This window comes from Dendrobates tinctorius, unplaced genomic scaffold (genome assembly GCF_039654945.1).
Source record: "Dendrobates tinctorius isolate UK_male_01 unplaced genomic scaffold, ASM3965494v1 ptg000035l, whole genome shotgun sequence".
In the NCBI taxonomy this organism is placed as follows: Eukaryota; Metazoa; Chordata; class Amphibia; order Anura; family Dendrobatidae; genus Dendrobates; species Dendrobates tinctorius.
The window spans coordinates 32,401,972-32,416,506 of NW_027361703.1; the positions used below are offsets into that span (position 1 = coordinate 32,401,972).

The 14,535-nt window shown below is 40.4% G+C and overlaps 1 protein-coding gene across 4 annotated transcripts in view; it reads left to right on the top strand.

Annotated features, from left to right (window-relative positions):
* WNT16 (Wnt family member 16) overlaps positions 1–14,535 on the top strand; it is a 75,584-nt gene that overhangs the window by 35,336 nt on the left and 25,713 nt on the right. For all 4 annotated transcript variants that reach the window (XM_073573372.1, XM_073573374.1, XM_073573373.1 and 1 more), the window contains one exon: positions 10,348–10,634. In XM_073573372.1, the coding sequence (XP_073429473.1) occupies positions 10,348–10,634 (287 nt within the window). The remainder of the gene's footprint in view (positions 1–10,347; positions 10,635–14,535) is intronic.

Here is a 14,535-nt window from a genome sequence, read left to right on the forward strand (position 1 = left end):
CTTGTGATCAGGACACAGTCTTCTTGGATAAGAATCCATTGAGCCCCCCCAACCACTGTGTGAAATCCAGTCCAGGGCTGAGGGTGTAGGACCCTCCAGTGGTTGCAGCGGCTCTGCAATTGAGCCGGGGTGGGGTGTTAATAAACATGAGGTTAAACTAAATCTTCAGTCATACACTGTCAACAGCAAAGAGTCCCAGATAAATATGTAAAATGCACCGTACAAACCTCAGCATCAAACTCTGTTTACTTTGGGCATCCATTTTTTCTACTGAAAGACCTGGAGGTCATCCCATCCCCCCCAGACACCTGTCTTGGGAGTGGTGTATCTCCTGGAACTAGCGGGGTTCCTGATGTGTGGACAATAACGAATGCTCTGGCCATTACCTGGATGACAACCAATCCATGAACCCTCGAGGGATTTCTCCAGCACTTCGTTGGTTCAGGCTTCAGGATGACAGACCTTGAAGACCTCCTCACAGTCTCTCTCCATTCTCTACCACAGTAAATCAGATCCCTGTTTCTCATGAATCACACAGATCACATACCATCTGCAGCAACCATCCATTTTCAGGGACCGGACCCTCATGCCCACAATGAAGTCATACTTCCCTCGCGACGGATATTCCATATTGACAATTTTTGTCTCAACATATATATCGTGATTAGTTCCAAACTCCCAATGAACCCATGACCCCAATGGGAGTCATAGTTTGTGACTATACCTCGTGATGCCAGGTCTTGGTAATGTTCTGCCAGGGAACCCGTCAGCATATCTTTAGTCCAGGCACCATGCCGCCTTCCCTACTTCATTGACCAGCTCAGACTCCTTCAATCCTTGGCAAGTCGCTGGATTATCACTCTTCTCCTCTTGGTCCTTGGAAAACCCTCGATGTGTATGACTCATTCGGCTTTTGGGCTCTATCTGGCTGATGTAGCGAATCTGCCCCAGGTCCCTGCCATCAGTTACTGCCTCTCCTGCAAAGGAGCTAGTCAGCTGCATGTTCTCGGCACCTCCTTCTGTCATCAGTTACTCATAACATTCTGCCATCATCTCACACAGCTGTTTTGTCTTTGACTTACAATCCTCAAATGGCATTGTCTCTTCCACCTTCATAGCCCATAATGGCGCTGCCTTTTATTGGGTGGAGTTCGCCCTGACTCACCATCTTGTTTATCGAATGTCCCTGCCCGTTTCCTTGGGCCACGTATTACTGATAGAATCTTCTCCTTCCACCTTATTCTGCAATGTGGGATGGTGCTTTTGGTTGCAGCACTCCCCTGTACTTGATGAAGGGTTGTATATTCCTTCGTGCCCTTTCACCTCTGTCACTCCCATGATGGGCAGGTCTGTCTCATTGTTTTGTTCTACTCATCGCAATTTACAGTCCTTGCTTAGCGCCATCTTAGACCACTCAATTATCTCCATCTTTCCTGTCATTCGGATCTTCTTTGCACTATGTTGCTTTCTCAGATGCAAGACACGATCCTGCCAACTATGCCAAGTGTAGCATGGCGCAGAACGGTAGCTGTGGGAGAAGCACTTGTCTCAGCACACTACATGAAAGTGTAAGTCCTGGCTGGGTGTGAGGACTTGTGCTGTGTGGGAATCATGCCCGTGCAGGCTGCATGTAGCCGGTGATGTGAGCTGTCCAGGACCATAGGTTCCACAGTTCAATAAAGGAGACCATCGTTCAACCTTAGATCCTTAGCAGTTGCAAAGTGCTACAGACGTTTCACTCATGGTATAAAGTATTTTCCTCTCACACCATATTCTTCCTCTGTAGTTCTGCTCCAGGGCTTAGCAGACACACTGTTTTGTCCTATGCTGCCACTACACAGACTCAACATCACAGACCTAATAAGCATGTGTCTCTACTCTCTATGGTTCCACGTCCAATTTCTTCAACTACTAGCTCCCTGGATCTGCCGCTTTGGACCCCACCAGTCCCATGAACTCATTGAGGCCCATTCGCTTTGGCGTGGCAAGTTCAGGGGTTTGTGACTCATTTTTCTATCCATGAATGCCTTCTCCGGAAGGCCACTGTGGCCAATCAGTCACCTCTTCTTTAGGATCTTGCTATCCTTGTCCTTAGTCTCATCTTACTGTTGATCATGCCAATAGCAGAACTGCTTATGTTACGTTTAAACTCTAACTCTCACTAACTCTTTATCCAGGAAGCTGTCACTTGCCCTAACACTAAGCCCTCCCATTATTGGCTAGTCCCAAACATTAACTCTATTTTATCCTAAAGTCATTCCCTTAACTACCATCAGCTATCTTTCCTTACAGGGAGTAGAGAGGAACATAGAGTCTCCACGCAAACAGCTCAAATTCAAATGAGGTAGCCAGATGACGCTGGAGGGTACCGATTCTGCTGGTGAGCACAGCAATGGTAACAGGAATGGAAGGATTTGTTCTCAGCACTCTGTCCAGGTAAAATCAAATCCAAATTTTATTAATCAAGTGTAAAAACAAAAATATAAAAACAACCTTACGCATTTCTGGCACGATAAGCACCCTTAATCACAGGGTCATTGCAACAGAAATGCGTCAGCTTGTTTTTGTTTTAACAAATGTTTAATAAAATTTGGATTCGATTTAACCTGAACAGAGTGCTGAGAACAAATCCTTCCCTTCCTGTTATCTATTCTTATACTGCCTATCATATGCACCTTATACTGTACATTACTAACATCACTTGTTTTACATTATACATTACAACACAATTCCCATGATACAATATATACAAAGATGCAGAACACTATTCTATCATTACGCTGTGATTTTTCTTCTCATGCAGAATCAACATGAGGAAAAATAGCAGATCTAAACTGCCTCATAGTATAACATTGGTTAGAGCGCTAACAGATAAAACATCAGATAGCACCCGGCTGTGTTATATGCTCATGTGAATGAGCTCTTACTCAGATCATAGCATGAGATAAAATGGCCAAAAAGTGTGAACTGAATGTTCAGCCCCCTCTAATATACTTATCTCCTAACTCATTGTAATATTTGTAAGCTTTTGGGATTATTCTTGTGCAGAGGGGTCATAGAACCTGGAGAGGTAAGCTGTATTTTCCTTTTTGGGGATTTATGTATTTCCATTTCTAGAAAGGGTGGTGGGGTACAGGATATGTTGTCAGTGCCAGAAAGAGACAACACTGATTCCAGTTTAACAAAGCTGTCACTAAAAAACTTTACTACAGAACCATGCATATTTAGTATGGATACATAATGTAAAAATTATATGCAGATATTACTCCCTGTGTCAACTGGGAAAGATTTAAAAAGGGTTGACATATCATTTCGCAGCCACTTTCTTTTAGATTTGTTAAAACAACACTAATCTGCTGTGGCTACCCTGGGAACTGTTAGCGGAGTCCTGCATGTGGTTAAAAAGAGGGTATTTTTCCAATAAAAATACAGCTTAGCTTGAGGAAACCGCAGTGTGATCTAATTGCAGCGTAAGGCAAACACTGAAAACTCTGGAGACTTGAGAACAATTATAAATGAAAGAATTCACATACGGAATTCACAAGATCTCTCATTAGACTTTCTGGACCTTTTCAATTTAAATGTAATAGATTTTATTACTTAAAGTATCATATGTATCATTAGTAAAAGGAATGAATAAATGGGAAGCATACACTATACCAGTGCTTACAATTGGTCCTCAGGGACTGAACTTGTGCACTAAAGCAATGAGAGATTTATGGTGACAGCATGTTAACGTGCGGCTTTAGTGTTCATTTGCATACTGAATAGGATAACCATCAACGTGGGATCGGTGGGCGTCTGACCCTCGGTCAATCCACCAATTAGCTGTCTAAAGAGGTTGTAATGCTCTTGCAAATTTCATTCATTATGCATCCTACAAAAAACAGCCACAGCCACTAACATGTTACATCAAAATAAATTTTATTATGCATATTTAATAAAAACAATTAAAAAAGTGAACTCTCCAAACAAGATCCATTGTAAGTGGCCCATGTATATAATTTTATATCTCATAATACATAAAACGATCACTTAATGTACTTAATTTCATTCATTGATTTGCCCCTTGAGGAAGCAGAGGTGAAACATACGTCAGTCATAGACAGCCGTAGGGCCGTGGACTGGTAAATATCACCTTATCCTTAATATGGTCTACAATATTATACTTTACAAGAAGTAATCTCACATTGTCTCAGGTTATAATGAATTAAGCACTTAAGGTCTAATGGCGCTTTATAGTTAATAAGGGCACATCATGCCTTATTTATGTATTGACTATTCTTTGCATAAAATCACTTTCTATTTTCAGTATAAATTTCACATTTTTACTTACCTTGCACTATGCACCTTATTTAAAACTGATTTTAACTGACTCAATGAACCTGTGAAACTACTTATATTATGAGATTGTTTGAGCATACCCAGACTTAAAATTGTATAAATGAAACACTTACCCTTTAAGATGATATTTTATAGAGTGTTTCTTTTCCACTTTTTTAATTGATTTAATTAAATATGCATAATAAAATATATTTCCATGTCTCATGGTAGTGGATGTGGCTGTTTTTTGTAGAATGTATAACTGTTATTGACAACCACATCAAATAGAATTTTGTGTTCTTGCGGAAGCTTTGTGGCTTTGGCCTTCTTTGTAGGTTCTAAATGCCCTTCATTGTTTACCAGGCAGAGTGTCAAACATTTAGTAGTGGCTGTGACTGACATTGCAGTTTATTACATCTTTGTGCCATGGAAGTGAATGGGATCAGCCAATGCCATGGTTCCTTCCAACAGCTGACCTGAGGGGTGATAAGAGTCGGACACTACTGACTTTTTTTAAAAAAGGCCATTAATTTTTTTTTACTTCTTCTGGGCAATCTGTAGACAATAAGCGTCTGAGCAGTTCGTGCTCTATTTTGCATTGACCTTCTAAAACATAACTGCATAGTAGAGCAGCAGTATAAGGTTGTGCAGCTGTGGAAGTGGGGAGCCGGCTGTCAGACACAGCCAGACTTCCCATAGAGAAGGCAAAAGCATTTCTGTCTTCCCAATCACTGTATACAAAGCACTAAACAGGCACTTACAGTGCTTCTTCTCTGGACCCAGTGGTCATGTGATCATTGGTTCTAGAGAGAGAGCAGAAGCAAGCTGCTGGGTCCTGGGAGACCAGGTCAGCTCTGCTATACAGTCATTAAACTAAATTTGCATTGTAATTAGACCTAATATACAAGCCCTTGAGGAAAATAAGATAAAAAATATTTGAATGTTGAAATGCCCCTCATTTGTCTTTTATGAACTTATCAATGGCACAATATGTGAAATAAATGAAAAATTAGCAAAACATCAAAAACAAACAAATAAAAGCTGCTGCAAATCCCAATCATTGTTACTAGTCTGCCCTGCTGGAAAAAAACTGGTCTTGAACTAGTGAAAGTCCTTCATAGGGGCTATGGAAGGTGGTTTACATACTCCACATGAATACTAAACTTGTAGAACAACAGTTGTATATGCGCCTAATAAGCAACTGACAGCAGCTTGGAAACCAAATGTATTCAGACTGAGATCAATGACATCCGGTCTACTCCGCTCTGTTAGGATTTTTGTATCAAAAATCTACTCAGACACTAAAATAATGTACCTGAGGGTCATAAGTATGACATTTCATACATGTTTTGTGATAATTCTGTACTAATTTGTTAGCTTTTTGTATGGGATTTTATATTTCTGATGAGAAGAAATATTTACATGCGATCTTTACATAATAACCAGTATTTCTGCTCCCAAATCATGTTTACTGTGTATAGGCAGAAAGCTGTCAGTCACTGGTGGGAGCTGGAATAGACAGAGCTCATGAATATTGAATACTACATAGCACCAGTGGCTTCTGATTCAGATAAAACATTATTTGACCAAAACAACAGCACAAAGCCCAACTGGAATCTTTGTCCCTATTTCATGCTGCCCTCAGATGCAAAAACTTGGTGACAGATTCTCTTCAATGATTAAACCATGAGCATGATTCATTATGCATATTTGTCACACTTAAATGTTTCAGATCACCAAGCAAATGTAAATATTAGACAAAGATAACACAAGTGAACACAAAAGGCAGTTTTTTATTGAAGCTCTTTATTATTAATGGAGAAATAAATCCAAACCTACAGGGCCCTGTGTGAAAAAGTGTTTGCCTCCTAAAACTAATAACTGGTTGGGCCAACCATAGCAGCAAGAACTGCATTCAAGCATTTGCGATAACTATCAATAAGTCTTTTACAATGCTCTGGAGGAATTTTGGCTCACTTATCTTTGTAGAATTGCTTTAGTTCAGCCACATTGGAGGGTTTCCAAGCATGAACCACGTTTTTAAGGTCATACCACAACATCTCAATCAGATTAAGGCCAGGACTTTGACTAGGCCACTGCAAATTCTTAATTTTTGCTTTTCCTAAGCCATTTAGAGGCAGAGGTAGACTTGCTGGTGTGTTTTGGATAATTGTCCTGCTGCATAACCCAAGTGCGCTTCAGCATGAGGTCACAAACAGATGGCCGGACATTCTCCCTCAGGATTTTTTAGTAGACAACCAAATTCATGGTTCCATTTACCAAAGCAAGTCTTCCAGGTCCAAAAGCAGCAAAACAGCCCCAGACCATCACACTACCACCACCATCTTTTACTGTTGGTATGATGTTCCTTTTCTGAAATGCTATGTTATGTCTACGTCAGATGTAATGAGACATACAGCTTCCAAAAAGTTAGACTTTTGTCTCATCAGTCCACAGAGTATTATCCAAAAAGTCTTGGGGATTAACAAGATGTTTTCTAGCAAAACTGAGATGAGCCTTTATGTTCTTATTGCTCAGCAGTAGTTTTCATCTTGGAACTCTGTCACGAAGACCATTTTTGCCTAGTCTCTTTCTTATGGTGGTGTCATGAAAACTGATCTTAACAAAGGCAAATGTGGCCTGCAGTTATTTGGATGTTTTTGTGGGGTCCTTTGTGACCTTTTGGATGAGTTGTCGCTGTGCTCTTGAGGTAAGTTTGTGGGTCGGCCACTCCTGGGAAGTTTCACCACTGTTCCATGTTTTCACCATTTGTGGATAGTTGCTCTCACTGTGGTTTGCTGGAGTCATAAAGCTTTAGAAATCACATTATAACCCTTTACAAACTCATAGATCTCAATTACTTTGCTTTTCATTTGTTCCAGAGTTTCTTTGGATCGAGGAATGATTACTAGCTTTGAGGAACTTTTGGTCTACTTCACTTTGTCAAGCAGGTCCTATTTAAGTGATTACTTGATTTAGAACAGGTGCTGCAGTAATCAGGCCTAGGTGTGACTAGGGAATTTGAACTCAGCTTCCCAAAGATGTGATCAAACACAGTTATGTTTTAAGATAAGGGGGGGCAATCACTTTTTCACACAGGGCCCTGTAGGTTTGGATTTCTTTTTCCTTTAATAATAAAGACCTTCATTTAAAAACTACTTATGTTATCTTTGTCTAACATTTAAATTTGGTTAGTGATCTGAAACATTTCCATGTGACAAACATGCAAAATGATTGGAAATTAGGAAGGGGGCTAACACTTTTTCACACAATTGCATGTGTATATAAGTCCAAGATTTCTGTACAGCAACTAATAAAGGCACTTTAATAAAAATAAGTGTAAGTTACAAAATAAGATGGTGTCTATTATGATTTGTGTAAACTTTGCATATACACACATGGTCAAAATTGTTTGTACCCCTCGTTTTATGACCGAAAAACTCACAATGCTCACAGAAATAACTTGAATCTGACAAAAGTAATAATAAATCAAAAATGTATGAAAATGAACAAATGAAAGTCAAACATTGCTTTTCAGCCATGCTTCCATAGAGTTTTTTAAAAAATTAAACATGTGATATAGGCCTGGATAGAAATGATGTTACCCTTAACTTAATATTTGGTTGCACAACCTTTTGAGGCAATCACTGCAATCAAACAATTCCTGTAACTGTCAGTGAAATTTCTGCACCTCTCGACAGGTATTTTGGCCCACTCCTCAAGAGCAAACTGCTCCAGTTGTCTCGTGTTTGTAGGTTGCCTTTTCCTGATGGCATGTTTCAGCTCTTTCCAAAGATGCGCAATAGGATTTAGGTTAGGGCTCATAGAAGGCCACTTCAGAATAGTCCAATGTTTTCCTCTTAGACATTCTTGGGTGTTTTTAGCTGCGTGTTTTGGGTCATTATCCTGTTGCAAGACCCATGACCTGCAACTGAGACCAAACTTTCTGACACTGGGCAGCACATTTCTCTCTAGAATGCCTTGATAGTCTTGAGATTTCATTGCACCCTGGACAGAGTCTAGACACCTTGTGCCAGATGCAGCAAAGTAGCCCCAGAACATAACAGAGCCTCCTCCATGTTTCACAGTAGGGACAGTGTTCTTTTCTTGATATGCTTCATTTTTCCATCTGTGAACACAGTGCTGATGAGCCTTGCCAAAAAGTTCCATTTTTGTCTCATCTGTCCATAGGACATTCTCCCAGAAGCTTTGTGGCTTGTCAGCATGTAGTTTGGCAAATTCCAGTCTGGCTTTTTTATGATTTTTTTCCTTGGTCGTCTGCCATGAAGTCCACTTTGGCTCATACAACACCGGATGGTGCGATCTGACACTGATATTCCTTGAGCTTGAAGTTCACCTTTAATCAGTTTAGAAGTTTTTCTGGGCTCTTTTGTTACCATTCCTATTATCCGTCTCTTTGATTTGTCATCAATTTTCCTCCTGCAGCCATGTCCAGGGAGGTTGGCTACAGTCACAGGAACATCAAGCTGCTTGGAGATGGTCTTATAACTTTTACCTTTAACATGTTTGTCTATCATTTTCTTTCTAATCTCCTGAGACAACTCTTTCCTTTGCTTCCTCTGGTCCATGTTGAGTGTGATACACACCATGTCACCAAACAGCACAGTGAGTATCTGTAGCCCTCTATACAGGCCCACTCACTGATTCCAAGATTGTAGACACCTGTGATGCTGACTAGTGGACACACCTTGATTTAACATATCCCTTTTGTCACATTATTTTCAGGGGTACCATTATTTCTGTCCTGGCCTATTTCATGAATTTCATTTTTTTTTTTAAATTCTGTTGAAGCATGGTTGAAATGTAATTATAGAATCATAGAATCGTAGAGTTGGAAGGGACCTCCTGGGCCATCTGGTCCAACCCCCTGCTCAAAGCAGGATTCGCTAAATCATCCCAGACAGGTGTCTGTCCAGTCTCTGTTTGAAGATTTCCATTGAAGGAGAACTGACCGCTTCTCATGGCAGCCTGTTCCACTCATTGATCACTCTGTCAAAAAGTTTTTCTAATATCTAATGTGTCTCCTCCCATTCAGTTTCATCCCATTGCTTCTAGTCTTTCCTTGTGCAAATGAGAATAAAGATGATCCTTCTACAATGTGACAGCCCTTGAGATATTTGTAGACAGCTATTAAGTCTCTTCTCAGTCTTCTCTTTTGCAAGCTAAACATTCCAAAATCATGCAACCTTGCCTCATAAGACAGGGTTTGCAGACCGGTCACCATTCTGGTCGCTCTTTTCTGAACTTGCTCCAGTTTGTTGATGTCTTTTTTAAAATGTGGCACCCAAAACTGGACACAGTATTCCAGATGAGGTGTGACCAAAGAGGAGTAGAGGGCAATAATGACTTCACGTGATCTAGACTGTATGCTTCTGTTAAAACATCCTAGAATTGCATTTGCCTTTTTTGCTGCTGCATCACATTGTTGACTCATATTCAGTCTGTGATCTATTAGTATACCCAAGTCTTTTTCACATGTGCTGTTGCTTAGCCCTATTCCTCCCATTCTGTATATGCTTTTTTCATTTTTATTTCAATGCCTTACTTTCATTTGTTCATTTTCATAGATTTTTTATTTATCATTAAATTTGTCAGATTCAAGTTATTTCTGTGACCATTGTGGGCTTTTCTGTCATTAAGCGAGGGGTAGCAACAATTTTGACCATGTGTATAGCCTATAAGCAGACTGGCAAAACTGAATAATTTGGATGACTACATACATGTATGTAGGACATGTACCACAGAGGTAGCAAGCGTTGAACTGGCCCACCAGGTTGCCTGATCATTCTATGACTGGCTAAAGGCTTTCTACTACAAAATTGTATGTATCTATAGTTTTACAGTCTGATCACAAGATGTCATGCTACAATCTGCGGGCATCCTGGGATAAGTGTTCAGTTCTCCTGCACTGTCATCCGCCATGTGTCTAATCTTTATAACACTGGTACTTATATTCTGCCACCAATAATTGCTCAAGCCATTTATTGCCTACCTTTATTCTAGGGACTAAAGAAACAGCATTCATCTCTGCAGTGACAGCAGCAGGTCTGGTGCACTCCATTACCAGGTCATGTAGTGCTGGTAATATGACCGAGTGTTCCTGTGACACAAGCCTTCAGAATGGAGGCTCAGCCAGCGAAGGATGGCATTGGGGAGGCTGCTCTGATAATCTTCAGTATGGAATGTGGTTCAGCAGGAAATTCCTTGATGCCCCATATAAAAACACAACTGGACAGGAGGCCGATATTGTTAGCGCCATGCACCTGCACAATAATGAGGCTGGGAGGCTGGTGAGTAGCATAAAAACAACGCTGATATTGACAGCTATGGTGATGATGAGCTATTGTAGACTTTTATATACAGTATATTTAAGTGCCAGGCTAAATTATTACTTGAGAAGGCTGTTGTCTGTTTGATACTTTAATTTTTTGGGAAGGAAGGGAATGTAGAAGAATGTAATGTATAATGAAAGTATAAATAATGCTGCCTTAGTCACTAAACCCTGAAACCGCCCGCTCTAAAGCCTCACTTTTACCAACAAATTATGATTTACTAGTTTCTGCACAATCATAATGATTATTAATTAATGTGCGTGTAGGGCCAGATGGAATGATCACCAAACAGTTATAGGCAGCCGCATTGATAATTAATCAGTTTATGTTGTACATGCACCTAACAATCTGTTCAAGAATTCCTCCGGACGGTTGTCAGGAAGCAGACGACACTTAGTTGGGCACAATTTACTGTCTAACCCAAACTAAAAGGGTTAAACCATCAATATTAGTTTGGTGGTCCAACTATCAGTTTACCCCTCTGATCAATATACTTCAGCTTTGCTACACTGAAGTGAATAAAACAATGTTGAAATAGACTGAGAGGCTCCTTAAGGGTACGTTTCCACGTACCGTAATCGTTGCGCTTTGGACGGAGCGGAAACCCCGCTCCGCCCAAAGCCCCGCCCTCTTCTGTTTGCGGTGATTCCGGATGTGCTCATTGAACACATTCGGAATCGCCGCAGCGTATCCATAGAGTAGTCTGTTTACCTTGCAGAGACCAAGTGTCTCCACAAGAAAAACAGACATGCAGCGGTTTAAAAAGATGTGCCGCATGTCCGGTTTAGGGAGTGTGTCACCCGCGTATTCGGATGCATAATGGAGACGAGATATCATAAAATCCCCTCCACTATGCTGGAACATCTGGCCCTTGCGGATTAAAGGCCAGATCAATCCACAGCAAATACTGAATTTTTCCGCTACATGGAAACATGCTCTTAGAAGAATTATTCACAGGTGAATATGAAGAAGCAGTAAGCGGATGAACATTGAAGACGCTGCCTGTCAGGGAGTGGCGGTGCACATCAATCAAATAGCTGCATGCTCTTCAAAGATCAACATGTCACGTACACATTAGATACATTTCATACGCACATCACTCACACATTATATACATGCTGCACACACATCGCTCAACCTTTATATACACACCATGCACACAACTATCACATATTATATACACAAGATGCAAACATCTCTCACATATTACATCTACACACCACACACACAAGGCTCACATATTATACAGGGTGGGCCATTTATATGGATACACCTGGGTGGGCCATTTATAAAATGTCCGCCATGGTCACCACCCATCTTGAAAAGTTTTCCCCCTCCCATATACTAATTTGCCACAAACAGGAAGTTGATATCATCAACCATTCCCATTTTATTTCATTTTGGTGTATTCATATAAATGGCTCACCCAGGTTTAACCATATAAATAGCTCACCCTGTATACACACCACGCACACACCCCTTACATATTATATACACACCATGCAAACATCTCTTGCATATTATATAAACCACACACAGCTCACATATTACCATATATACACACCACGCATGGCTCACATATTATATACACACCATGCGCGCATAATTCACATATTATATTCACATGATGCAAACATCTCCCCCATATTATATACACACCACGCATACACCCCTTACATATTATATACACACACCACGCAAACATATCTCATATACTATATACACCACACTCACAGCTCACATATTATATACACAACACGCACACACCACTCACATATTATATTCACACCATGCACACATAATTCAAATATTACATGCAGTGGGGGAATATGTATTTGATCCCTTGTTGATTTTGTAAGTTTGCCCACTGACAAAGATATGAACAGTCTACAATTTTAAAAGTAGGTTAATTTTATAGAATATAAAAAATAAAATCCAGAAAATCACATTGAATAAATTATATAAATTTCTTGCAATGGGAAATAAGTATTTGATCCCTCTGGCAAACAAGACTTAATACATAGTAACACAGTAACATAGTTAGTAAGGCCGAAAAAAGACATTAGTCCATCCAGTTCAGCCTATAAAATTCAGTCAGAATAAATCCCCAGATCTACATCCTTCTAAAGAACCTAACAATAACTGTAAGATACAATATCGTTACGCTCCAGGAAGACAACCAGGCCTCTCTTGAACCCTTCGACTGAGTTCGCCATCACCACCTCCTACTTAGTGGCAAAACCCTTGTTGCAAGCACAGCAGTCAGACATATTTTTGTAGTTGATGATGAGGTTTGCGCACATGTCAGTAGGAATTTTGGTCCACTCCTCTTTGCAGATCATCTCTAAATCATTAAGATTTTGAGGCTGTCGAGGCTGTCGCTTGGCAATGCAACTCGGAGCTTCAACTTCCGCCATAAGTTTTCTATGGGATTAAGGTCTGGAGATTGGCTAGGCCACTCCATAACCTTAATGTGCTTCTTTTTGAGCAACTCATTTGTTGCCTTGGCTGTATGGTTTGGGTCATTGTCTTGCTGGAAAACCCAGCCACGACCCATTTTTAATGTTCTGACGGACAGAAGGATTTTGCGGTACATGGCTCCATGTATTCTCAAATATATAGCAGGGGTATCTCAAACCAATGTCAGATATTTAGAGGTAGCAAATTGGTATATCATGAACTATAAAACATAACCTTTAATGATTCCTTAAAAACCATACATCAAATCTAGACAAACATGTGCCAAAGTGCAATTGTGTAGTGCTCTATTTAAAAACAAACCGTTATGTACTTTATGAGGTACCATATGGCCCTAGACATTATCGTATTTCTTGTCCAAATATTTATAAACCTGGACTCTCCGACCATATGGGCCTTATACATATATATTCATATGCCAAAGGGCCTTTATGTCATCAGAATTATTACTTGTTAGACATATACTCAGCCCGTATACAAATAGCATAGCGTGTGTACAGCACCGGTCAAATGCATAAACATAAAATCACCTCATCAGCAATTTATATCTATTTATGATACCACTATAGAAACTGAAACCGCTGTACTTATCTTTGGACGCTTCTATAAATAACGGATGATCAGGTAAGGTCCATCTGAAAACCCCAGAATCATGACCCGATCTCCAGAATTGTCACCCAACGCGTTTCATCAATGTCTGACTCATCAGGGGTATTGTGACATCTTTTTCTGGCGCATAGCTCGCCCATTGTGAGATAGCTGCCTTTTATAAATCGCGGCATACCGCGGCTTATTGCCGTTTCCGGTTGCCCCGTTCAGTACTTCCGGTTTGCGCATGACGCCGGCATCTGCTCAGGCAACTTGCCCCACTTCCTGGGTTTTCCTAAACAGGCGCCGCGCGTCATGTTGGGACAGGAACCGACCCTACCCTGCCCCACTTCCTGGGCGTAACCGGGCCTGTCGGTCTGCATATCAAAATATTGCGTGATTGGTCTAAGCAGTCACCTGACCATCACGTACCATTAGGAGCCGCTCACTTTGTTTTACTACATCAATCTAATAGTGCGGCTTCATTTACTCAATCATAAAATGTTGATTGCGTCCCCCTATCATTATTTATACGGGATCTAAATTATTAGGTCATTTTATGATTGCATAGGCGTTATGAATCAGTACAAAACGCCAACACCCATATTATGGACATTGTCAAGGATTATCTTGTGAATAAAAACAAATTCTTTACACCCCATCGTAGGGAAAGAAACAGAAAAAAGAAAAAGAAAAATAATCAGGGTACCATCTGCAAATTATGTATAATGTGGAATTTGTTCAATTATTTTGTTGCATGCATAATAGGGGATACCACCAACCTCCATGTATC